At 43.0% G+C, this 26,004-nt stretch overlaps 2 protein-coding genes across 3 annotated transcripts in view; one reads left to right on the top strand and one right to left on the bottom strand.

The window, feature by feature from the left end:
• Positions 1-8,903, top strand: part of RBL2 (RB transcriptional corepressor like 2) — a 30,716-nt gene extending 21,813 nt beyond the window's left edge. The window contains exons 17-22 of the mRNA XM_066637868.1: positions 198-374; positions 460-531; positions 1,705-1,801; positions 3,027-3,232; positions 5,011-5,175; positions 7,093-8,903. Coding sequence (XP_066493965.1) covers positions 198-374; positions 460-531; positions 1,705-1,801; positions 3,027-3,232; positions 5,011-5,175; positions 7,093-7,263 — 888 coding nt within the window. The 3' untranslated portion in view covers positions 7,264-8,903. The remainder of the gene's footprint in view (positions 1-197; positions 375-459; positions 532-1,704; positions 1,802-3,026; positions 3,233-5,010; positions 5,176-7,092) is intronic.
• Positions 94-26,004, bottom strand: AKTIP (AKT interacting protein). 2 transcript variants are annotated; one of them, XM_066637870.1, is made up of 10 exons: positions 25,871-26,004; positions 19,604-19,723; positions 18,108-18,304; positions 15,505-15,569; positions 15,307-15,407; positions 13,381-13,469; positions 13,187-13,285; positions 12,682-12,789; positions 12,008-12,068; positions 94-455 (listed from the first exon to the last, which is right to left on the bottom strand). In XM_066637870.1, exons 2-10 carry the CDS (start codon positions 19,643-19,645, stop codon positions 432-434), a joined length of 786 nt encoding a protein of 261 aa, XP_066493967.1. In that variant the 5' UTR covers positions 19,646-19,723; positions 25,871-26,004; the 3' UTR covers positions 94-431. The 2 variants fall into 2 exon arrangements, with proteins under 2 accessions (XP_066493967.1, XP_066493966.1); XM_066637869.1 differs by lacking the exon at positions 94-455 and adding an exon at positions 8,732-9,830.

Below are 26,004 nucleotides of genomic sequence, written 5' to 3'. Positions count from 1 at the left end.
GTACACAAATTTAGATGTGTATATAGGCCTGACTTTACGGAACACCTTAAGTAAGACAGCTCACATACAATAAATTTGTAGTAACATTACAGGTATGTTTTTAATGTTTATAATTAAACATTTATGTCTTTGAAATAAGAAGCAGAATGTAAAAAAAAATGTAGACTAGTTCTGATGGTGTCTCCTTCTTCCAACAGGTGTTCCACTTAGCAAGTGTCCGTTTGCGAGATCTTTGCCTCAAGCTAGATATTTCCGATGATCTGAGGAAGAAAATCTGGACGTGTTTTGAATTCTCACTGGTGCAGTGCTCTGAGCTCATGATGGACCGTCATTTAGACCAGCTGTTGATGTGTGCTATTTATGTAATAGCAAAGGTAACAAAATATGTATCTTGGGCTATCAGAAAAGATGAGTGGACTTGTTTCAGCAAATCACATGGATTCTCCTTTCATATTCTAGGTTACAAAAGAAAACACTTCATTTCAAGACATCATGCGCTGCTATCGGACCCAGCCACAAGCCAAAAGCCATGTAAGCAAGTTTTTGTGACTGAATTGCTAATATTTCAGACTGCTTTTTGTTACCAGTTGCCTTAAAAAAGCATCAGGAACACTTCATTGGTCAAACATAAGGAGTTAACATATGCCTTTATCTTTGTAGTTGTAACAAATCTTTTTTCAATTCAGTGATTCTTGGAATGTAAGGATTTTAATAAAAACCAGCTGCCCCAAATTCCTCTGTGGCCCTCTGTGCTTCTGTGGCTCTGTTGCTTCCTTTGTATTTACCACCCCCCCTCCAAAATTCCCAAATTTAACTTGCCAGTTAAGGCAAAATCCCAAATCAGAGTACTTTAAGCAGATTTTGTATCATTCATCTTCCCAGCCAATTTTGGCTTTTCTCTTGCAGAAGCTAATAAGGATTTTGTGCAGAATTTTGAGACTTAAATAGTTACTTTCTGTACAGTTAGTTTGGAGCTTTCCTCATTAGTAATGTCCCATTCAATTAAACACAAGAAACAGAAAACTTGGGTAGTTAATGTGCACCACTGAAATTCTTCAGTCTAGAAAAAAGGCTCTTGAGGGGGGACATGACTGAGACATAACCATGTGCGTGGGTGGATAGAGTAGATTGAAAAATGTTCCTTTCCCTCTCACACAGCACCAGAACCAGGGGACATCCACTAAAATGGAATGGCAGGAGAGTTTGAACAGACGAAGAAAACAGTTCTTTACCCAGTGTGTGTTTGATCTGTGGAACTCCTTGCCACAGGATGTGATGATGGCACCTTGCCTAGATGCCTTGAAAAGGGAATTGGACAGATTTTTGGAGGAACAGTACCATATACCATGATGGGTATATGCAACCTCCTGGTTTTAGAAGTAGGCCAGCTCAGAATGCCAGATGCAGGGAAGTACAGGTATCTTGTTCTCTTTTGCGCCTGGTGCGCTACTGTGATATACAGGAAGCTGGACAAGATGGGCCTTTGCCCTAATCCAGCAGGGCTTTTCCTATGTTCTTCCATTGGAATGAGTGGCACAGCCCATGCGTGTAGTAGCTCTTTGTGTACTGTGGAACATGTGTGGAAAGCTCCATAGCGGTAATTAAAAGTATGTAGCACTTTACACTTTAAGCCTCTGCTGCCTGAGACAATGAATAGTCTTCTGTGACTCATCCACTATCTTCCATCACTTTGGCATTTGGAAGGTGTATCGAAGTGTCTTGATTAAAGGCAGAAGGCGAAGGCATTCGGGCAACAATGAGAGCCAACAGAATTCCCCTGATGAGACGAATAAAGACAGAAGTAAGTGGCTATAACGTTCTTGCAATACTGATGGGAGACCCTTTCTGAAGTGTGCCAAAGGTAAAGGAAGTGTATATGGAAAGTTTTTTTTTCTTTCTTTGCTTGCATTGATCTGATGAAAACATGCAACACACTTAAAAGAAACAATGGACTGTCTCTTCAGCAGGTTAGAATTCTGAGTCTCATTTAATTCAGTGAGAGTTACAGTAAGTTTAGTCACAACTAACTTACGTCATTGATTTTAACCATACTTGACGAAGCTCAGGATTTTTTTTTCTCCACAGTCAATCACCCTCTCATTTGTTTTTTTTAAGCTTTCTCCTGCATGGTCTTAATTCAGATATGGCAAACTGTAGTTTGCTGTTTGGAGCATAAGCATCCTTGGGCTCATACAACTACTCCTTTCTTCTGCATGGTAAACTACAGCTTGCTGGTAAAATTGAATCGAACTGTAGATTTGGACCCCAGATTGTAGGCGGCTTATGGCTTGCTGCAAACCCTGGGCAGCAGTTTCTAATCTCTTCCTGTTGCTTGTAGAAGACGTGGAAGAGGGTATGAGCCAAAGGCTTGGACGTGCTCACAACAGCTAACTGCAATTTGCTTTTATATCTAAGGGCAATCATTGTGTGAAGTTACCAACTTCACAAAAATGGCTGGAAAAGTTAATGATAAATGGTAATGACTATTAAAACTGTCAAGGATCTCAGCTGTCTGTTGAGAACATATGGAAATACCACTAACACCACAACCCTATTAGGGTCTACTCAGAAGTTAATCTCATTAAGTGGGACATATTCCCAGGTAAGTGAGCATAGGATTGTAGCCTAAATGACCAGCAGGGACCAGAAGACTCAAGAAGAAAGTTCTAAGTTTCCTTTGAATTGAGGGTAAGAAATATATTGAGTACATGAAACTGTACTTAGAAAATTTGACTGTCACGTTGTTTGAGATTTTTTACTTCAGAAATATGAAGACTAGAAATATACTGGAATTATAACAAAAGTTACATGAAAGACTCAGCAGGCTAAAGGTTGCCTACACCTGCTGTACAGACTCACTAAGAACAGTTATCATATGCTGTATTGGAGCATTTTTAGAGGTCATCAAGTAGCAGAGGAGAGTGGTAGAATGAAGGAAATGGTGTGATATACTTGCTTAGTAGGTTCTTAAGGAATTTTAACCATTGAACTGAGGACTATTTAAAACTTTCATTATGCCTTCACAGCAAGCAGAGACTCTAGCCCAGTGATGAGATCTAGCAGCACCCTGCCAGTCCCACAACCTAGCAGTGCTCCCCCTACTCCAACACGCCTGACTGGGGCCAACAGTGACATTGAGGAAGAAGAACGTGGTGATCTGATTCAGTTTTATAATAATGTTTACATTGACCAAATTAAAGATTTTGCCCTGAAGTACTCTCCATCCAATGGAGTAAGTAGTCTTTCCTTCTTCTCAGCTGCCTTACTGTCTCATTAATGTTATAAAGCATTTAGTGCTAACATTTACTGCTAGAAGTGAAGTCCAGTGTTTTTTTTCTGCCCAGCTCACAGGTGTACACATTTGATCCCTCTTGCGTATATGCATTGTTGGGCAGAAATGGCTTTAAAATACTGATCTGAACTGTGATGGATAAATTGCTCTTCGCAGTAGCTGATCTTCCCAGCCCCACGGGAAAGGTTCACGAAGACATCCCCCCCACGGGATCCCGCCCTTCCCTGTGCGTAAATCTCCTTCCCGCTTATCTGGAGTGCACAGAGCTTCGTGTGACTCCAGGACGCATCAGGGAAGCCTCCTGAAGTTCTTCCAACACTTTAAACTATGCTTCTGGCAAACCGGAAGCACAGTTTCTGACTGCGTCCGTGCGGTCCTAAAGCTGCATGAGGCTCTGCTCCCAGGGCATTTGCCCTGTTCATTTAATGATAGGTCTGCCACTGGCCCTTCAGCACAAGTTCTCTTTCTAAACCCAGTTGGCATTAGCTCCTTGTGGCTGTTCACATCCCTTTCATTCCATCACAGTTCTGTAGTTGCTCGCAGTTGAGCGGACAATTGCCTGACTGTGTGCTGCTTATTTCCTTTCCTGCAAGCCTACAGGTCTTTACTATCCTGCTCAGAGGGGAATGAGACAGCGGTGCCTCAGGTGAGCTGCTGAGAGACACCTGTAGCTGGCTTTTGGTCTTTTTCAAAATGGCACCTCTAAATGTAAACCAGAGTACATACTTGTACAGGCTGATGTAAAATGACTGATGTCTTGAGATTAACTCCTTAGAAGGGTTTTTAACAAGTTATCCCCTTTTCTACCCTTGTTTGTGACAATTCTGAATAAAGTTTGGGTTATTGTTTATATCTTCCATGATGCATCAAAAATATTCTTTACATACCCAGTGAAACAAATTCCTCAGAACTTGTGTCTGCTACCATATGGACAGCCCAATCCTATCCTGCGCTGGAACAGGCAGACTAGTTGGCCTGTGCTGTACCCAGCACAGAGTAGCAGGTGGATTCAGCGCAACTCAGAGTAAGGGGATTTATTTTCCCTTACCCCTTGTCATGTGGCAGCCACCTCAGTGTGACTACTAGGATCTCCACCAGCTAAATCACTGGTTCAGATCCAAGCAGCCCAGTGTAACACTGGGATGCTCCAGAGAGGAAGGTGGTTACAATCCCGCCTAAGTGCTAGAAGCTGGTCCCATCCCCCCCAGGCTGGTATGCCACCCGCCTGCCTGCCACCCATCCTCTCCACACCTCATAATGCCCCAATTCCACCCTCCCCATGTGTCCGCCCTCAGCTGGTGCAACCTTACTTTTCCGCTGTGGTGCAGAGGTTATATTCAGTCTCCATGAACAATTGCACGTCCAGCTGACTGCTGAAGAAGCGCAAACATGCCTTATGCACGCTTTTGTGACACTCCCATGCAGGCGCAAGGGACTTGCGCCAGACCAAGTACTCCTCAAGATTGCACTCTTAGATCTTGAAATTAATATAGTTGGAGCATAGTATGAGTTCTGAATTGGGTTCTAAATGGCCATCAGATGCACACTCCTTTTGAAAGTATTATTTGAATCTTACTGTTTCAAAAACAAAAGTATATACAGTTCAGAATGCAAAATGTCATCTCATAGATGTCAGGTTCTTTTGTGGATCCCCATGAAACTGCATGGTCACTTTTCTGCTCTGTTGACAAAGCAAAATTTGCTGCTTCCTGTAATAGGCTGAAGCTCCTTCCCTGTCTCCATATCCTTTTGTAAGAAGTGGCTCCCCTCGCAGAATCCAGCTGTCTCAGAACCACTCTGTTTACATCTCCCCTCACAAAAATGAGTCTGCATTGTCTCCACGAGAGAAAATATTCTACTATTTCAGCAGCAGCCCATCAAAGGTAAGAGCCAATGGCTAATATCTAAAATCTGTTTTTAGCCACCGTCATCTTTTGAAGGTTAAAAACATTTTTTACAACCAAGTGTAGGGTGCCTACCTATATCTCTGACTGAGGACTTATGGTTAGGCATAAGAGGTGTGGCTCCAGGCACTTGAGGAATACCAGGCTTTTTAAAGAAGACTTTGAGGAAAGCTGTTCTGATTCTGCTGTAAAATCTTTTGATATTGGCTTGATTTGTATCTCTGTATTGTTTGCTGTTTTATGTTCCTAACCTGGAAGCTAAAACAAGACTGTAATTTGTTGATAAATATATCCTTCTCTTTGTAAATATTCTTTTTGAGATTGCAGTTGTTCCAGGAAAAACTACAATTGTGAGAAAACCTCTTTTTATAATACACCTAGTTGTTTTTTTAATTGTCAAATAAGCTAACATCAGGACTTAATGCATTTCAGAACCCAAGTAATCTGCAGCAATTTCTAGCTTAATAATTATTCCACTTCTGCCTAGCCTCCAAAAGTACACATTTGATCCCTGTATCGTTGGGATCCCTGTATATTTGATCCCTGTACATTTGATCCCTGTATATGCATCGTTGGGCAGAAATGGTTTAAGCCCCAAAAGAGACTGTTCAGCAGTCTCTTCCGCTGGAAACAATCTTCAGAATAAATGTTTTGGAAAAGACAAGCTTGATTATTGGCCACATAGTCACCAGAGTTTTCCCTTTTTACTATGGCTTTTAATGCAAATTGACACAGTATTTAAGACCTGTAAGGGTGGGCCTCTAAGATTCTTAGCCAAAATGGCTTGACAGATGTAATTGGTATCATTTGCAGGATCCAACTGAGTTGTCTACAGTGGCTGCTAGGGCATGACCTTAAAGCCAGCAATTCCCAAACTCTCCAGGAGTTTGGAAGCCACTGTAAGTCTCTGTGGGGGAGAGGGGAATGCACTGGCATGATCTGAGCAATTGTGCTGCTGCTGCCAGGGCTTTCAGGGGCATTTTTACACTTACCTGAACTCACACTGGCCTCTGGGGGGAGGCAGGGAGCCCCACCGACTCCCCTGCAGGGCTCCCCAAGCTTCATAAAATCTAAAAATAAATAGCACTTCTGGTTTTGCATTTGAAAACTGGATATGGTTGTGATTTTGCAAGGCTTGGGGAGCCCTGCAGGGGCATCCACAGGGCTCGAACACCCTCAAAGGCCATTGTGAGCCCTGGTGGTGGCTGCGGTGGCAGCAGAAAGATTGCTCCCATCATGCAGCTGCATTCTTCCCTCCCTGCCCCTTAAAGGGGTACAGACAGCTTCTCCAGTTTGAGAATCTCTGCCTTACAGCCATGCCTTTGTGAGGCTTTCACTGTATCCTCTACAACAGTGGTTCTCAAACTTTGAGGGAGCTTTACTTTCTCCGTAAGTCTCTGTGGGAGAGGGACAAGGGCAGGGAAGCGATCCCCAGGATCGTGTCTCAAAGCAGGGCGCTTTTACTTGCGTCCCAGTGGTGGAAGTGTGGGGAGCCTAGTGAAGCCCTCCACAGGGCTCTCAGAGGCTTGGAATGTTCAAACAGAGTGGTTGCAATGCACCTCCTCCAAACAGGAAGTGCTTTGCGATTGTTGTGTTTCAAGATTCCAAGCCTCGGAGGGCCCTGGGGAGGGCTGCGCTGGCCTCTGAGCACCTCCTGCAGCCTTCAGCAGCCTGCACTGGGACTCAAGTAAGTGGAAGCACCATCCCTTACCAGCTCAAAGGGATGGGGTAAGCGTTACATTGCACTAGTGGGTCACAACCCACCAGTTGGAGAAGCACTGCTCTACAATCTTAGTGTACATTCAAGTCTTTATGGCCAGTGAGAGAAATGCTCTGACTTAAATGGGCAGCAAGCAGCAGCGCTCACTGTTCTCCTTATTTCCTGGTCTGTTTCAGCGGCTTCATGAGATTAACAGTATGATTAGAACTGGTGAGACATCTACCAAGAAGAGGAGCATTGTCCTGGAGGAGGGTGCAGAATCACCCGCCAAGCGCATGTGCCCTGAAAATCACACAGCCCTCCTGCGGAGGCTACAAGATGTGGCAAATGATAGAGGTTCTCACTGAGATTCAAACTCTTGGGCTGGATGTTCTTTGCCGTCTTGCCAGTAATGACAGAGTCTGCAACCTTCACGCATTTAAGGCACTTTTCCATGGAGGCATGAAGTATTTTGGGGACCTTTCCAAGGGCCTGCTGCTTCTGGCACCAAATGAACTGCAACTCTTAAAGAGGCTGGTTTGTTACACCAGTGAACTGCAGTGCTCCTTAGAAGAAAGCAGAGACTTCTGTGTGCAAAGGAGATGTTGCTGGCTGCACTTTTCTCACTGCAGCATCTTAACTTATTGGCAGAAATGATCGATAAATGTTTAGTCCAGTAGGATGTGGTGGTGTCTACACATTAGTTCAGAAAGCATTAATTTTATATAGCTATTTGATAAACCCACCATTGTAGTGCTTGGAAACTGTGGCAATTAAGAGCAAAAACAAGTTTGGAAGCTATTTGTCTGACCAGGATGTTGGAATTGACACCAGTTTTAGCTGGTGTCTTGAGAACAGCAGTTGGTGTAGCTGTTGTAAACTGGGAGCACTGAAGGGCTGCAGCAGCACAGTCAGTGGCGAAGATTACACTGGAGATGGAATAGCAGCATTTTAGCAAGTTTTTACAAAAAATTAAGTTTGTCCTTGACTAGTTTGGTCTGGGTTTTTTCCTGTGCCCTTTGAAAATTAAGGTAATGTTGGGGCACTTTTATGTATATACAACACTGCTGGTTTTGTCTTTTTTTAAAGCTGTGCAATGTTTTAAGTGAACTTTTAATTGGAGGATAGCACTTCAAGGGCTTGAAAACAGTTTGAAATGCTATCTTTGCAGTGGCACTTTTAAATATATTTTAATAGCCAAACCATAAGAAATATTGTGAACTAAATGACCCCCATTGTTTTTAATTTGAAAGTATACAAATAGCAATGCTTAATGTATACATTTGAAGGTTCTATGGCTGGCTTTCTGTTTATTCAGTAGCATCTGGTTGTATGTCCCCAGAGGCAGCCTACAACATGCAGTGTTTCGTTTTTGTCTAAGAGGGGCATTGTATCTAAACAGCAGAATGAAGGTACTTCATTTCAGGAAGGCTATTTCAGCCCTAAGTGATTTTAAGAAAATGCTGTATAAGAACATTGAAAACAATTTTTAGGATTTAAACTGACAAAAGGGAAAATGAAGGCAAAGAATAGGGACCAGAAGACAAGTTTGTGGTTCATCTTTAGGAGCACAGTTACTTCAGATGCTACACTGAGGGCTGTGTACAAAGTCTGCAGCAAATCAATGGCTTCAACTATGTTGCCTTTGAATCAATAGGCATCTAAACCATTTATAGCTTTCAGTAAACTTGGAGAGGTGTTTCAGTTCTGCTACTTGAGGATAAGCAACTGGGGCCTAAGTTGTTGCAAAAGAACTGCAAGCCAAAAACCTTCATGTTTATCCCTGAAGTTTGTGACAAAATAGTTCCACTGTAACAGGAGTGACAAGACAAACAATTTACTGTGATTGGTTTATTTTTTTTTTTAAGATGCCACTATTAAGTACACATTAGTTATGTCAGTACACAGTGAGGGAACCTATTCAGATCCTCTTACACTTTTATTAATCCATAACAGCACTAGTGAGAGCTTTGATATTTGTTATCATTAAAAAGCCTCATAACCAGGACTCACTGTTCTTGCTCCTGCCTTCCTGACTAATGTGCAATTCAGGGCTGCCTCGATCACAACTGACAGATCTCAGGACTACCATGTTAAGATGCGTGCAGACATCGTGAAGAGAAAAGGTACACATTTGCTAGTTGTGCGTCTGTAGTAAAAAGTGTGACTTATCTCCTGTGTGATGTTTGCAGGCAATTTGAGTGTAGGTCCAAGATCATGGAATGAGTCATGTTAGAGGCAGCCCCTTAGTGGACAAGGTCAACTGGTAAAAGTCAGATACACATACATGCCAATCTCAGCCTTGCTGCCCCTAAGAGGGCTGGAAGGAATCAGAACCAACTATTTACAAATTCCATATCCTAATGTATTTACAATAGAAACCAATACATTTAAAAGTTTTAAATATAGTATTTTACTCTGCTATATTAGTTTACATAAACACAGATTACCTCTGGAACAAATTTTTTCCTGCTTGCTCTCTGTTAAAAAAAAATGCTAGCCCTGGAAGGAATTTAAAAAAGCTTAAAAGTAACCCCATTTAAGACCTCAGGCCCCATTAGCACCTTGAGGTTTCAACCCACCCAGGGTGGACTTTGCTAGCAAAAATCCAGCCATATTAAGAGCTGTTTCCAACCTCCAGGCTGCAGTTAAAACACATGTGTAAAACATCAAGAAGAGTCCAAGCAATCCACTCAGCAGGTTTACTTGAGTCACTGCTAGCATTTACTCTCTAATCCAAAGAGGAAAACGGCCACTTTGCTGCTTGGCTCTCTGATACATTCCTTCTACCTGCAGAAAGTTTTGAGTGTTTTGTCATCCTCAGAGGCTAAGTGGGCAGAGTCTTTTCTTCTTTGCTGAAAGGCTGGACCGAGCCAGGCTTCACCCATGATAGGCCAGACACTTGCATGCTTTTACATTGTTGGTCCTCCAATTTCTAGGAAGACAGGAAAAATAAGACCAACACTGAATTAATACTTGTTAGGACAGGGGTGTCAAACATAAGGCCCAGGAGCCGGATGCAGCCCGCAGGAGCTTTTTATATGGCTTTCAGCTGCTGAGTAGTACTGAGGTGTTCCTGCTGAAAGGACAGCCCACATGAAAATTGGGCTCTCCCATATCTTGAAATATGATTGAGATTCATATATTTTCTCTTTCATTATTTGCAGCTAAGTGAAAAAAGTGTTTGTTTTTGGTTATGATCTATTTAATGACATCACTTCCGGCCCTCAGCAGGGCCTGTATCTCACAGCAATCCACCAAATGCCCCAGGGAGCACACCAGATAACAAGAGACCTGCATCCTAGTGCCCTCCCTTGCATCTGGCATTCTGCCGTAGCCCATTTCTAAAATCAGGAGGTTGCACATATCATGGCTTGTAACCCATAATGGATTTTTCTTCCAGTAACTTGTCCAATCCCCTTTTAAAGGTGTCCAGGCCAGATGCCATCACCACATCCTGTGGCAAGGAGTTCCACAGATCAACCACACGCTGAGTAAAATATTTTCTATTGTTCTAACTCTCCCAACACTCAATTTTAGTGGATGTACCTTGGTTCTGGTGTTATGTGAGAGTATAAAGAGCATCTCTATCCACTCTAGCCTTCCCGTGCATAATTTTGTATATCTCAAACCAATTTCCCAGCCTGATTGTGTCATGAGAATAGGCTCAATCTGACTGTGTTAGGAGGGTTCAAACATTCTTCCCCCATACCAGCAAGCAGGCCAACCTCTATGAAAAGCAAGGAAATTCCTTCTTGACCAAGACAAATCTCTTAGAAAGGACTACTTCTTCAGTTACCTGGAGAGTCACTGGGGCCAATTAAGTCCAGACCTCATCATGAGACAGATAAAACTGTATTAAATGCAGTTTTGCATAACAGATTCCAGAAATAACTGAAATAGATACACAACAGATAAGAGGGTTGTCCCAGTTCTTACCTGAAGATGGTCTGGTCATAATATGTTCATCCACCAGTCTGAATGGGGGAGTGAGTAGGCCTCAGCCTTTGAGGATGGAAGCAGCTCTGCTGAGGACTTTGAGGAATAAGAATGTCCTCCCAGCCTCAGAGAGAACTCCAGAACTCTAAAGACAAATATGTAACCCTAGCAATGATAAACAGGAATGTTAATGCTCTAGACTGGTGGATGAGCCTATTTGAGAAGACAAGTGTTCTTCTCAAGTCCAAGGGGGGTGGGTGTGGAAAAACTAGGCTTAGTTCTTTAGCATTGATACAGATAAACCACTGACTTCTACCCCCCAGAAGGGCTCAAAGTAGAGACAACAGTAGAAAATTTGTTTGAAAAAAAGTTCACATTTGTGGCCAAGAAATTGGATATGCTAGTTTATGATCCAGCAGTAAGACAGAGTACAAGAGAGGCAGATGTCAGAAGTTTATTTATCAGCACTTCTTTACAGCCAAGGATATTAGCATCTACTGAAATAACTAGTACTTTGCAAGTAAATGACACAAGCCACCTTGTGTTCCTGTTTCTGAGCCAAATGGGCGTGGGGAGGCGAGAAGGATGCAATTCCTTATGGATGAAACTGCAATGTTCTAAAATATTCTAATACCACATCATGGCATCCAAAAGCTATGAACACAAGCAACTGCTTGCCTGCAGAGTACAGAAGTGTGAGGTAGGTCCAATATAATTGTATTTATGGAGACTGGATGAACCTGTTACTCCGACAGTTATAGCCATGTTCAATTGTCACCGAAGCATCACCCTGAAGCTTTGAAACCCAGGTTAACAGATCACATGGAGGGAATGACCAAGAAAGAAACTTCCTGCTCTACAGATTATGAGCAAGAGTTTACTGAGAAACTAGTAAGGCTACATATGTCAGTTTGTTTTATAGGCAACAAGTATTTAGCAGCATGGAGACTAACACAGAAGTAGAGTGTGAAAACTGGTTGATTTGCACTTTGCAAGGTGTGTTCCTCTCATTTGCTTCATAGGCAGGGTTATGCAATCAGGCACACAAGGGTGAGGGCAAGGTTCCCTTCAGTAAGGGGAGCCTCCCCCAACTCCAGTCCTGCCTCCTTCAAAACAACGGAGTTTCATTTGTGAGGTGGTTTAAAGTCCTGCTTGAACAAACAACGCACATACCTTCTGGGTCAACATCTTCTCTCTAGCTTCATCATGTATAGCTGGATTCCAGGGAGAAAAACTGCAAGAGAAAAAAAATAAGCCTGCATGGCAAATATTTTTCAAGTTTGAAATGAAATGACACCATAGTAAGTGAAAAGCTAGCAATTCATAGCCAACAATGAAGACAACCACTATACTAGTTATCTTAAAAGAGATACAGTACATGTTCTCACACAGAACAATGCGAATGTTACAACATTCTTAGCTTGCAACTGCAGCAGACTAACATGGAATCAGATCATTGAGGTGAGTACTGTCTACGGCTTTCAAACAGCTCATTCCCAGCCCTACCTTGAGATTTAACCCAGGACTTCCCCCATTTAAAGCAGGTGCTCTTCTATTGAGCTATGAACCCAAATCTATTTCTGTAGGTTTACCTGCTGCTACAAAGTTCACTGAAAGTGTGTGTACATGGAAGCTAAGCAATGTGAGCAAGTACAAAGCAAGGGAACTGCAAGACATGCTTAAGGCTTGGACAGTACAGAAGTTAAGGTGGGTACCTTAACTTACAATTTCTGGTGCATAAGTGAATTCTGGTGCATAAGTGAATTTGCAACACAAAACAGTAGCTACATACTTTTTGTGGCATACCACAGTAAATGGCATGACAGAACAGTATGATGGCTACTTACCTAATTGCATAGGGATCCTCTATTTTGGGGGGATCAAATAAGTGACTGCAGCATAATTTGACACTGTCAACCACCTTACTCTTGAAAAGCTGGATATCCTTTTCATATCTACGAGGGAGAAAGACCAAGACAAATTATTTATACATACACACACACCTTGCATTTATCGAAATGATTCAAGTGCAAGTGACAAATAAGCTACAATTGCATGACACACAGATTTGGAGTAGTCGACTCACAAACACGTCTTCAATATCCAGCATGAGATTAGCCATGAGGTCATATACCAAAGTACAGGGCCTGGAAGAGAACCTCTCTCCACCCAACTAGGCTGCAATTATCTAACCTGAAATGCAAGCCTCTTATTCTAAAGAGAAGTGGAAAAGGAAAAGGTTCCCTTCACCTCTGAGATATCCTACTGCCTTAGTTTGCTTTTAATTAGATGGCATGTCAAGCCAGACAGACTGTATTCCTATACAGCCAGTGGGCCCCTTTAGAAACTTACAAGACAGCCGCTTCAGGATTCAGAGGACTGGTTGTGTCAATCTTGTAGAAGATCCTGCGCGCGTACATCAGTATTTGCCATATGTGATTATGATTTCGCCTTTAGGAGAAGCAAAGGAGACCAAAGAAGCACCATGAGTGAAGCATCTAAACAGACCCACTGCTCATTATCTACGTTCTAGCACCCCCACTGACCTCCACTTGGCAAATGCTCTTTTCACATCCAGTTCACCTGAGACAGGATCTACTAGTGGGTGGAAGATGGGCAGATCAAAAACCAAGCGCTGCAGGGGGAAAGAGAAAGGAGACTTAAGATCTAAGTTTTTTACCAGTTGTGTAGACTGTGTACTTGGTTTAACACAGGGAGAACCACCAACTATTCTGAAAAGGGAAACAGCTTTTCTTGGGTCATTTAGGAGAAATTCTTCTGCAGCACAGGCAAGTGGCTACTAACAAGCTTGCAGAAAAACTTCCATGCTCCATTGTTTGTTCATTTTGTGCCATCCAATAATGCAATTACTCAAAAAGGTAACATTTCTCAGAAGACCCATTTTGTGAATGTCTCACTGCTCAGAAAATCAAGGGCTAGTTTACACATATTTCTGTAGACATATTTATATCCTGCTCTTCAGACAAAATTGGTTCTTAAAGCAGCTTACATTTAAATCCACAGAAAGCATAATATAATTAGGATATACATAGAAAAGGACAGTTTCTCCAGGCCTCCATCAGTGGATGATAGTTCAAGTTCCCAAAGGAGATGGAATTGAAGGCTGGCTGACCAATAGGTGAACACTTCTGTAGGTCAGAATTTATCTGCAGAGTCTTTTTGCTCCCTGGCCACTGGCGACACAGTCCAAATTCCTGATTCTTCTTTCCAGAAGAAGGGCCAGCAGGCGACATGAATGCATTTGGAGGTCAGCTGGTGGTCACATCTAAACCAGTATCATATAGTAGTTAAGAGTGTTGGACTCAGAGCAGGCCAAGCAGGGTTCAGAACCACACGCGCACAGCCTAACTTAACAGGATAAAAATTGGCGGGAGGGGGGAGGCAGAATCATGTGTGCCATCCTGAGCTGGAGGCAAAGCAGCATAAAACATAGCTAAACATGCCAGTTCACAGAGGCATCCCTCCTACAAGTCTCCAGCCAACCACAGGAGTCCTTTATGAATCTTGACACCAGGGCAATACTAACCCAAAGGAGCAATAAATGAATCTCAGGGGCATTTGCCTCTACAAATTAAAAATAAACTACCTGTTTGGAAGGAAGATTCATCAAGTATTAAGATTTTCCCTCAGATATAGAGCCATGAACAAGCCCCATATAGCAACTTTCAAAATACAAGTTGTTCTGTGTCTCACAACTTAACCCCCAACTTGTTTAGTTTTCTCATTTGCAGTTATCAAAAGAAACGTCTCACCATAGTATAAACACACCCAGAAAAAAGAGGATGAGGATTTGAAATGAAGTACATCCAAATTGGCATAAGAAGGAACCAGCTGATACACAGTGTTCTAAGTGAATTTAGTTGCACCACTGGTCAATTCAAGCTTTTGTAGAAGGTACTTAAAGCCTTAAAATTATTTCCCTTTAAGGGTTTCAGTGTAGTTCCTTACACTTAAAGGCTTACGCTCCTTTGCCAAAAGTTTCTCCACTCACTGCCATAAAAACGTCCAGGCCTGGCTGAATTGCATGGTCTTTAGAGATCTGCCAGAGCCAGAGGGTAAACAAGAACATTCTGCTACTTGCTTGAAGGAGTCTGATTTGAGAAATGGATTCTCAAGAGAATAAGAGTCACAGTCATGCAAGGAGCAGGCAGACAAATCATTTCCTTCTCACACGCACTGAGAACAAAGCTGAGGCAAATAGCAGATGTTTCCACACAAGCATCTTCTTGGTGGAATCTAAACCAATCCCATTTGCCAAGAGCAGTTAAGACTCGTTTCCTTCAGAGGGACAAGAACAAATACCAGACCATCCAACCCAGAAGGCCAGCTGCACCTTTAAAAATCACCAGTAGCTGCAATCAGAGGCTTGATTTTTTTTTTTTTAATGATACATAAACTGCTTTGAGAGGCTTCGGCCTGAAAGACAATATACAAAATCAATTTCTACTCACTGGACAGTCACCATCTGGGTAGTTGTCAGGGATGTAGACTGTAAATTTAAATACACCATCCAGGTATAGCCCGTGCCTTATGAATATTACACCAAACCACACTGCAAAGAGGAAGAGAATAACCAGGTACAATGTTTTAAATTTTTTTTAAGTTTTAGCATAGAAAAGAGAACAGAAATGCAGAAATTTCAAACTTACTTAATGCAGACTGATAAGAAGGTTGCACATAGACACCAGGCAATTTCTGTTTCACAACTAAGGTGCTGTAAAAAAAATGAAACCCAGCAAGTTAGGATTAAGGCTATCAGCAAAAGCCCCAGTCTTTCAAAAGTCTTATTCTAATGTAACAGGCAAAGAAGCCTCTCCACCAAAATTCTCAGATAAGACAACCTAACTATACCAGCAAGGCATTGACTTGAAAATCTCTCACACACTACTTCATAAGAGTAAGCACATTCCCTCACTCTGTACGCCTAGAAACTGCCCATGAACCTTACCATGCCAAATCAAAAACACTTCCCATCATCTTGAAATAGAGAGTTTCATGACTTTGCAAGATTCCCTCTTGCATCAGAGAAGCCAAGCCAATGTGAGTGTGAAGGCAGACAGCCAACTCACTTGCAAGAACCACAAAGGCATACTTCAAGATCAGAAGGCCTGTGGCAGACCTGGAATGAACTGAAACAGCCAATTATGGAATTTTATTGGCTTTAGGGATGTGTTTGGAGACAGAAAAAAGTCAGATATGGGAAGCCTTGAAGAGGCACCAGCGCAAGGGGCTGCAGAATGAAAGCAGACACACAATGACCACAAGAGGCACCCTGCTGGAAAAAGGCCAATGCGGTCCAGCGTCCTATTCTCAACATCCCACAAGCAGAAGACAAAGGTACAGCCCTCTCCAATGCTGCATTTGCATTTCTGCAACTGGAATCCAGTGGTACACTGCACTAGACAGGGAGGTTCCACCGACAGACTTTTCTTCCGTGAACTTATCAAATTCCCTTTTCATGCCATCTAAGCTTGTGGCCATTGCCACATCTTGAAACAATTAATCTACAGAATTCACTGTGCACTATTTCCTTTTGTCTTTCCAATATCTCCTGCCAAGCAGCTTCACTGAACAAGCACCACTGCAAGCATCGTGAAAGAGCGACAAACCACAAGTGCGAAGATGGTCTGAGGCCACTGATGCAGCCACTTGGCCAAAGCTAAGGAAGTTTGAGCTTGGTCAGTGCCTGCATGGGAGACAACCCAGGAGCTCCACAGAAGGAGGGCAGGATATAAAAGAAATAAAAAGGTGCTGCATTCTGAAGACAGGAGGGGATCTTGCATTATTTGCCAATTATGGTACAGGAAAGATTCCTGGTGACCAAGCTTTTGACTTGATCATGAGGTAACAATCTTGTTCCCTTGTCCTGCCTACTATAATTTGGAAGAAGCCATGGGAGGAACTACAAAAGAAACAGGCATCCGAGAACCATATGCACTCTCACTGGCTGTGGCAGACCGCGTTACAGTGTACAGTTGCAGGGGAATAATTCCTCCTGGTCTTTTTTCACTTCTTAGCACACATTACATAACACAATCAGATTGCAGCCCTAAGAGGAGACTCCCAAGGCTCCGTTTTTGCTGAAGGCCAATTGAGAGGACAAGAGAGGGGCTGTGTTGCCAACAGCGTTAATGAACGGAATTTTACTCAGCTGTCCTAGGACAGCAGAGCAAAGAGCACCGGCAGCATTCTGCCAAAACAGTGTGCCTCAAATAAGCTTTCATAAATAAGCTTTTGATTAGCTGAAGCAGACAAGTCTGTTTAATTGAACAAAACCAGTCAACAGGACAGTAATGAGTTCTGTCACCAACTGTGCCATCTGTGAGGCCTGCGCCCCTGGGGAAAAAAAAAAAGCGCACCACCACCGTGAACTCCACCAGTGTTGAATTCTTGCAGTGCTCAATTTTCAGCTTGGAGTTACATTTCTACATCCCGAGAAATGGGATTAGTGAAATGGTTGATTTCTCTTATTTTAAAAAAAAAAAAAGATTCACTTTGGTCACTTCCTTGGTTGTTATACTGGACAAAGCACACCTTTGTAATGGTAGGGCTATTATTTAATCCACTCAAATCAGAACAGGAACCCTTCTGGTGGATGTTACAGTCTAAAAGAAGCACAATGAAGAAACCACTCCTCCCTAGAATGCTTTGCAACCCTAGCTACTCAAAAAAGTATAGCACAATGACTAAAAGAATAAGCTACAAATGATAGGGTCTTGCTTCTCCTACAAGCTCACCAGAAGGCCTCAGACAAGTCTCTCTCAGCCTCAGGCCCCCTGCTCCAAACTGTAATATGGAGAAAGCAATACTGGCCTATCTTACAGAGGAAGGAAGGAAGTGTCAAATATTCAAGACCTGCAGGAAAGGTTCACACTCAGAAGAGCTCCACTTAAGCACTAATGAAGTAAAAGCAACAAGCAAAGCCAACTAATAAGACTGGGCTGCTGATACTCATTCTGTTCAGTGCTGGCACTTGGCTGTAAGGGGTTGTGGCACAAAGCCTCACAAGAGCCACAATGACACTGGTTTGCGCCCTTGAGAGAAGTAGAGCACAACACTCTATCACCAGTACTGAGGGATTAGGGATTGGAATGACTGAATGGGTGCAGATTCTCAGCCAGTGGTAAACCCAACACCATCCCAGTTGAACAGAAGTATAAACAGCATAATAAACATTCTATAGAAAATAAAGCACGTGTGACACAAAGCAGTGCATTTCTAACTAGGAAAAAGGGAGGAATGAAAGACATACAATTCTGCCAGGAGAGAGTACTCCAAGTAGAAAGGCCCGTAGGAGGCATGCGTTCCATTAGCAGACTGGGCAGGAGAAGCAGGCTTGGTCATCGGCACGGCATTTTTGGGGATAGAAGGTAGCTGCTTTTTGGGAGCGGTGCGTGGAGGACTGTTCTTCACTTCGCCAACCAGAGCCTTTTCTTCTGTTTCAGGTCTCTGTAAGAAATCACATTACAGAGCGTTTCATTGCAGTGGTATTCAATGCTTAAGATGCAAAGAGGGACATTTTCTTATTTAAAAAATGCATTGCTGCATAAAATTTAGCTTTGCTTACTTAATACAAAGCTTGCTAAATTAGACCTCAATTCATTCACAGTTCTTTAGCACACACACTTCACTGGTTAAGACACCAGTTCTCTCTCTCTCTCTCTCTCTCTCACACACACACACACACACCAAGTTCAAGTACCAAGATACTTATAGCTTCCACCTTTCTTCTACCATGGAATTCAAGAAGGCATTCCTGGCAGTCTCTCATCAGGCACCAACCAGACCCAGATCTGTCTTGCTTCAGAAAGGTGAGCACCCCGCACATTTCCAGACAATGCTCTAGGTCAGAACAGTGGTTCTCACACTTTTTAGCACTGGGACCCACTTTTTTTAAAACACTCTGTCAGGACCCACCTAGCTTCACAAGACTAGTTTCGCTTTACCAGTTGCTCAAGCCTCTGTTTTTAACCTGTTTACTATTGGCAAGAGGAGAAGAGATCGGCTTCTGGAGTGTTTGTTGAGCTCCACGTTTATCAGATCAGGACCATTCTGGTGGTGGCCTTTTGCTCCCCTTCAATATGAGCTAAGACACACTTGCCTACTCTTAAGTAAACACATACAGGTATCTCTGTTTCACTTTCCATAGGGCTCAATACATTTTCCTTGTCTGCTATCAACTCATCGGTCTCAAGACCCACCAACAATCAGGTTGCAACTCACAGTTTGGGAAACACTGCTCTAGGATGATGAAGATTTATGCAAGGGATATGCAAGCCACTTATTTGGCTATTGCACAGAATTGGCTACTTGCAGTTATGAAACTGACTGAAGTTTGGCAGTACCTAAGCCTGCTTTTGAGAAAAATGTTAACACTTGAGAAAAACCCTAAATACCAGATGCCCTCTTTCAACTACTGCCCAGCTCTAAATGGATGGGAAGCTCCACATAAGCAAACAGCCTTTCTGAAGCACATATGACCCAGAAGGTCACTCTGATAAAGGAAACTACTGTTGATGTTTATGAAACTTTAAGTCAAACTTCCTTGGATTCAAAGGATGTTTTATACCGGATTCCACAGTACCTTTTTCTTTTAAAAAACAGTGTCATGTTTTAAGATTAGTATATTCTTTAACAAAATTGTTCAGAACATAGTAAGGCCAAGGGCAGACAAAGAAAGAACAGAACTTCACAGTAAACATATTTCATGCATTAGAAGATAGGCCTTGATTCTCTGTCATACTCCACCTTGCGCATAGAACTTGTAGACATACTCCAGAAAGGGTTCATAACGTGTACGCCAAGGTGAGGGTGGTGAATACGCTATGTGTCCCAAATGTTCTGCTCTCTGGGGGTTCAGTTTATATCCTGGAAATACAGAGTGACATCATCAATCCATTGCCCTCTTGGGTCATTGCAGCAATTCTATTTTGATATGAAGAGAGGCATCTGCACTCCACACAACCTGAACTGTCTTCAGAGGCTGGCACAGTTTCCTTTGAAGACATCAGCAGCCTGCCATGGCTGCTTAAGAGATCCTTCTAATTGTGCTACGTGACTGGAGCCAAACAAGCCAGGCAACCTGTCTTTCAAGGGCTGCTGGTTCAAAGTCTCATCCTTGTTTTGACAAACACTGCCAACGTACAATTACCCTCTTAAGTTTTCCAAACAAGGCCATCGCCTTGTTTGGACCAATAGCACTGAAGTCAAACCATTACCAAAGCATTTCCAGCATAGGTTTTGCTTGTCTTGTGTTTCCCCAACTTGTGTGGCCCTCTGGAAGAGCTAACTGTCTAGTTTTATATCAACTAAGTGAGATTTTTTTGTATCCACATTTATCCACAATAAGCATGCAATTCTTTGAACACTTGCTCCAAGTACTTCACAGACTCTAAAAAAAAGTCAAGTGATTTTTGGTAAGCAGTAGTAAGACAAATTCATTTTACTCCACAATTCCATTTCCCAAATTTATATAACAGTGTTCAATGTTACAGTTAACTACCTTGCAATACCTTTTAAATTTTCACTAATCAAATCAGATTATAGAATAGCATTCTTAGATTAATATTGGTGGTGTTATTATCCTGACCTCACCAATATAACTAGAGACCAAACGAAAAATGTCTTTCCTCTGATCCTGAACACACCAAATGTAACCAGAACAATCCCCACCACAGTCTTGTCAGATTTACAAGTATGGATTTGTTGCATACAACTGGTTTCTCAGGGCGGAATTATATATTTTGGCAAATGCATATTCCCAAATCCTTATTTGGCACGATAACAAAAATGTAAGTTGAATACTTGCAGGGGAGGAGCTGAAGGCACAAGAGGGAGGGGTGTCCTTCCCCCAGCCTAGGCTTATTTCTGGATTTAGGGCCTGGCTAGGGAAAAGAAATGATGTGCAATGGCCTGGAGAGACTCAGCAAACAGAAAGATGCCCTTACTGCACTGCTAGATTTTCTCTCTGCAAGTGACCCCACTTTGGCATTCTTCTATCATAGACCTGGGATCCTATATTTCTCTTGCAGTATGTGGTTTCACCCTCAGCTAAAGAGCTCACAACTAATTAGAGCAACGGTTCTCACACGTTTAGCAGCGGGACCCACTTTTTAGAATGAGAATCTGTCAGGACCCACCAGAAGTGATGTCATCACTGGAAGTGACATCAAGCAGGAACAATCCTAGGTTGCAATTCTACCAACTCTTAAAAGCATATACGTAGTAGCCTGTTAAAAGTACAGGTCTGTAACATTTTTTTCAAATGCAGTCACATACCACGGTAGTATCAAGTCTAACATATTAAAAATAAAATATTGAACAGAGATCCATCTGAAATTGGCTCGCAACCCACCTAGTGGGTCCCAACCCACAGTTTGAGAAACACTGAACTAGAGCACTCAAATATTTTCACATTTCTGAAATTACTCACATACTGTACACAGGTTACCTCCCTTCACTCCAAAAATCTCAAAGCATCTAGAAATATTGTCACACAGTAACAACTAGAAGTTCAGGCTTCAGAGGAAGAACACAAGAGCATCACCTTATTTTAAATCCATCCTATAAGCCCAAGGCTACACATAGTATTTTAAGATCAAATTCATCATACTCAGCAGAGAGTAAGTGAGATGTCATAGATTTAACACCCTTCCAACATCCTATACAGCTAGTCTTAAGAAAATGACCTTTGAATACAGTATGCCCTGCCTTTACCACATGCAATTCTTACAGTAATCTCCAACTCCCTGAATTCACAACTATACTTAGCAGATAAACCTATTAAGTCAGCATTTGAAGGTATAATTTCCAGCCCTGTAGTGCTCAGAAAACAATGAAGCCTGAAATATATGAACCAGCAGAGTTATGACTGCATGATTTATGTTGTTTGCAGCTTGAGACAGTCAGTAATACCTACAAATTGGGTGTCGCTGACCATTCACTGCCATCATGCTTTCAAGAGACATTTATGCTCACACAAAATGGACAATGTTAGTGATCCCCATCTTGAAATCAGTGCTATCAGTTAGGATCGCTGATGCCTCAGATCAAACACTATTTCCTTCAAGCCTTTGCTGTGGAAAGAGAGTTGTCCTTACCATGACACAGTCAACACATCTCTAATGGAAGTTTCAACATCAATTGAGCTTAGAGGAACTTATAGGTATGGTACTTTCCATATCCTGGGGGAACCGGCAACAAGGGCAAAGTACAAAAGCTATGTACTAGCACCTGAAGAAGGTTACTGCATTGACTGAACTGCACACTCCCGGTTGGAACACCACAATTGTTAAATCAACCACGGTCCATGCATTTTGGGTGCTTTTCCACAGATTTCAGTCACTCAGTAAGAAGCCAGTAACTCTGAAAAAAGTCTTAATTATGTTGCCATTCAGAGCTTCTGTTGATAAGGACGACAGCACTGTTTCATTTTTGGCCTGAGCAGAGAAAAGCAGTGTTTTACACACAAATGCAAAAAGACAGCATGGAGAACTAAATTTATTTGCTTCCAACCTATGTCCAGTCATCACAAGCTAGTGAGCAGTACAACCATCATCACAACTTCTGCTGGGGGGCACACACAAAAAATACCACCGGGGGGGGGGCAGAACTGCTACCTTCTCTTGTTATCTGCAACTATTCTCATTATCCACTATGCAGAGACCTTCAAGAGGCTTCAGGGACATTCAGAATGGTTCCTGTGACCATTGTGGATCCCTTTACAATGGCAGGTGGAAGCTTTCGTTGGCCATTTTAAAAGGGTATGCACTGGTTGCAAGTGCCATCCTGAAGGTTCCTGACTCTTCTGGAATGACTCTGCAACTTTCAGAGACCTTCTGGCACTTCCTGCTGCGCTCTGCTGATGACAGAGAAGGTACCCTTTACCGTCCTAGAGTACCACCTATACCTAACCCCTTTGATCCCATAGAAACATTTTCTTTCAATATTTTAAAACACACCCTGAGAATATTGATGTAAACTATTTCCAATACAGTATTTACAGCTGGTATATTCTGCCTCAGGTATGTTCTCCTGTTTTTATTTCTATAAAGTCTTGCAACTTAAAGCTTCATTTCAAGTGACCACCTACAAAGGTAGTTATATTTGTGAACTGAACCTAATGAAAGGTGCTATGGGAAATACTCATGTGGAAGAGGATATATGGAGAGGAGTTAAACAGCCATCAGGCAGAATCCACCATCTCCCTGTTCATTGGGTCCCTCACAGAGTTCTTTCAATGACCACCAGAAGAGGCTTCCATAACCACCTGAGTTCCTGCTGAACCATTCACAGGTGTTCCAGTCTTAGTTCCCTCACTGCAAAGACCACACAGCACTGCAGAGTTCCAATTGATCACACTCATCCATGCAGACACTCAAAGGATTCGACACAGTCAGCACTGCTTTTGAACATAGTCCATTCATTCCAGAAGGACTTGTGCAAGCCTGACTGAGGTGAATGGAGACTGCCCAGCAACCAATATTTCCCAGTATTCATTACCTGGCTCTTTGGTAAGGTTTTACCACCTGCCAATTCCCTTCTACATTTTCTCTCTCCCCAGAGTTATATATCTATATATACACCCTTCGCAAGCACTGCAAATGCTGTGCCATCTTCAGGGGCCATGAGCTCACCGAACAAGCATGCAACATAAAAATAAGTGGGTTGAGAAACTGCAGCAAGTTAGACTTGTTGGTCAGCTCTGCTCTACAGAAGTGTAGGCACACCTTTAATGGAACTCATCTTAATGATTTCCTATGGTAACACCTCTCACAGCAGGCTCTGGACACTTTTATCCCTCTATCTTCAAATTACTTGGTTAACAGATGAAAACACGCAAGTCAGATGAACTTCTTTCTCTACAGGCAGAAGTGGGTCAGATCAAGTGGTGTCTTTGTCTTCTGCATAGATCCAACATTACAAAGACAAACCCCAGAAGGGAACTGACAAAAAGGTGTGAAACATGTAAAGTTGAGAAGGCAAAACAAATAAGGGCAAGAATGGTCTGTATAAAGAATAAAGCAATGCAGTTAAGACAACCAGAGATGCAAGTCCAAAACTATGGTTTGGAAGTATTTTTCCCATGAAGTGAAGAAATGCTGTCCTATCACCTACTACTCAGATTCTTTTCAACGTTATATCTCCTACTTATATAGTAGCAGCCTGAAAAGCTGCATGCATCACCTTGAAAGGACATAGTAGGAATGTCTTTGTAGCCTGGTCAGACAAACCTTATGAACATAACTGGCAAAAGTCCTCATAGTGGAGATTTAGTGTCCCAACACACCCAATGACTGAGTCACTGGATCAGTAGGTGACTGGAAGAGACACTACATTCCTGCTCATCAAGAAACCACTCCACAACTGCAGGAGGTGTTTCCAGACAACAGCTCAAGCACAGAACACAACCGCTCCTTCCGTAAAGAACCAGCCACAACCGGATATCAGTCACAACAGACAATACAAAGTCCAAGCTGTACATTTGCTCTCAAAAGAAGTCCTTTAAAAATCAAGCCACCAACTTTAAAATGAACCCTTCCCATATCAAGCTTATTCTGTGATGGCAGCCGCTCTTCCTTCATGGTCATATCTGCCTCTCTCAGTCATTAAGGCCTTGCCCCAGAAGTCATATTACAAGCTATAACGGTCCTTTCCTGCCAACTCCTTACACAGAAGTGAAACTCTTTTTCTCTCTTAGGTGAAGGCCAATCCTCACCAACCTTGTCCTCCCACCCCAAAAATGGTTTCACCCCAACAATGGTACCCATTGTTCACATGCATCCCTCTTACCTTCAGCGACTCCTATAGGCGGCAGCCTTGCCTGTGGTCAAAAGAAGCAGTTGCCTCTAGCAAGCTCCCAAAGCCAGACAGAGGCACCAGTTCACCTAGGCCCCTTCTTCTCACGGGCTATTCCTCCTCTCCCTCATCCCACTAGCTTCCCAGTATATAAAACACCATTAGGGCTAGAACACTTGGAGTTCTTCCAACCATGCACCGTCCTGAGCTCAGATCCTTTAGCTCCCAAGGACAATCCCCAGCCCACCAAACACTCCTCAACGCTATGCACTTCAATTCCTCAAGACAGGAACCTTCAGACACATGTCCCATCTAGGAGCAGCCTTTCCTTATCTCCCACTTCCCCTCCCTTGTCCTTTGTGGGCAAGCCCCAGCCCCCACGTCTGCAAGCTTTTTCCTGGCATAGGGATAAGAAGAGAAGGAAGCTTCACCTGTTCAGTATCTGTGTGTCAAGCTGCTGGTTCAACCCCAAAGAAAACAGAGCCACTGTTTCTTCCTTTAAAAAGGTAGAACTTTACAAGAGCCACCCAACAAACAAATGAAGCTTTTTTCCTGGCAAGGGGGTGAAGATGTGAGAAAGTTTCACCTGCTGAACTTCTGCACCTTTAAGCAAGCAACACAACAGGCATAAAAATGAAATAAGAGGGAGAAGGTTGAAAAGCAGCATATAAGCACTTTAAGTATTATGTATTGGCAACCTTCAGTCTCGAAAGACTATGGTATCGCGCTCTGACTCTGGTATCGCGAAAGACTATGGTATCGCGCACTTTAAGTACTGTACCCAAATAACACACAGCAGCTTGATAAGCAAAAATTGAGCAGATGAAACCTAGCTTTGGCAGGGAAAGAGGCAAGAAAAAAGCTTCAGCAGTTGAACTTCTGTTTACCAACCAGCTGGATTCAAAGCACAGAAACAGAGCAGGTATTCAGCTTTCTTATTTTATAAATTCAGCAGCCTGGGCCTTGACAGGCAGAAGCATGCGAAGTGCTCAATTTGCAGTGGCAGGTGGTGCTGCACCGCCTGCCAAGCTGGCTCAGGACCCCACTGTAGAGAAGTAACCTAACCCTGCCCTGCACCAGCTGCCTGACATCGGAAGCAGGTGAAAAACCCACTTCGTGCTAGGAAGGTGGGGGTGGAGATGGTGCAGCCCCCGAGCCCCGTCCAGCTCTTCAGGGGAGGGAGCGAGCCCTGCCCGGCCGCCTCCCCCAGGCACCTACCCTCCCTCCGCAGACCTCCAGCCGAGAAGGCGGCGAGCCTCCCGCCGCAGCCACCGCCCTCCAGCGCAGGCCGGGCTGTCAGCGTCCAGAGCGCTGAGAGGAGGAGGCGGAGCGCGCACAAGATTGTCCCTGCA

This window comes from Tiliqua scincoides, chromosome 9, assembly GCF_035046505.1.
Source record: "Tiliqua scincoides isolate rTilSci1 chromosome 9, rTilSci1.hap2, whole genome shotgun sequence".
Classification (NCBI taxonomy): domain Eukaryota; kingdom Metazoa; phylum Chordata; class Lepidosauria; order Squamata; family Scincidae; genus Tiliqua; species Tiliqua scincoides.
Note: the sequence above shows the minus strand (reverse complement) of the source record. Positions and strands in the feature narration are given on the sequence as shown.

Bases quoted from the DNA above. Each gene is read 5' to 3' on its own strand.
- AKTIP (XM_066637869.1), bottom strand. From the start codon at position 19,645: ATGAACCCTTTCTGGAGTATGTCTACAAGTTCTATGCGCAAG. The intron at 13,286-13,380 runs GTCAGTGGGGGT...CTTCTCCTAAAG, and splicing joins AGAGCATTTGCCAAGTGGAG to GCGAAATCATAATCACATAT. The intron at 12,069-12,681 runs GTAAGTAGCCAT...TTTCTCTTGCAG, and splicing joins GAGGATCCCTATGCAATTAG to TTTTTCTCCCTGGAATCCAG.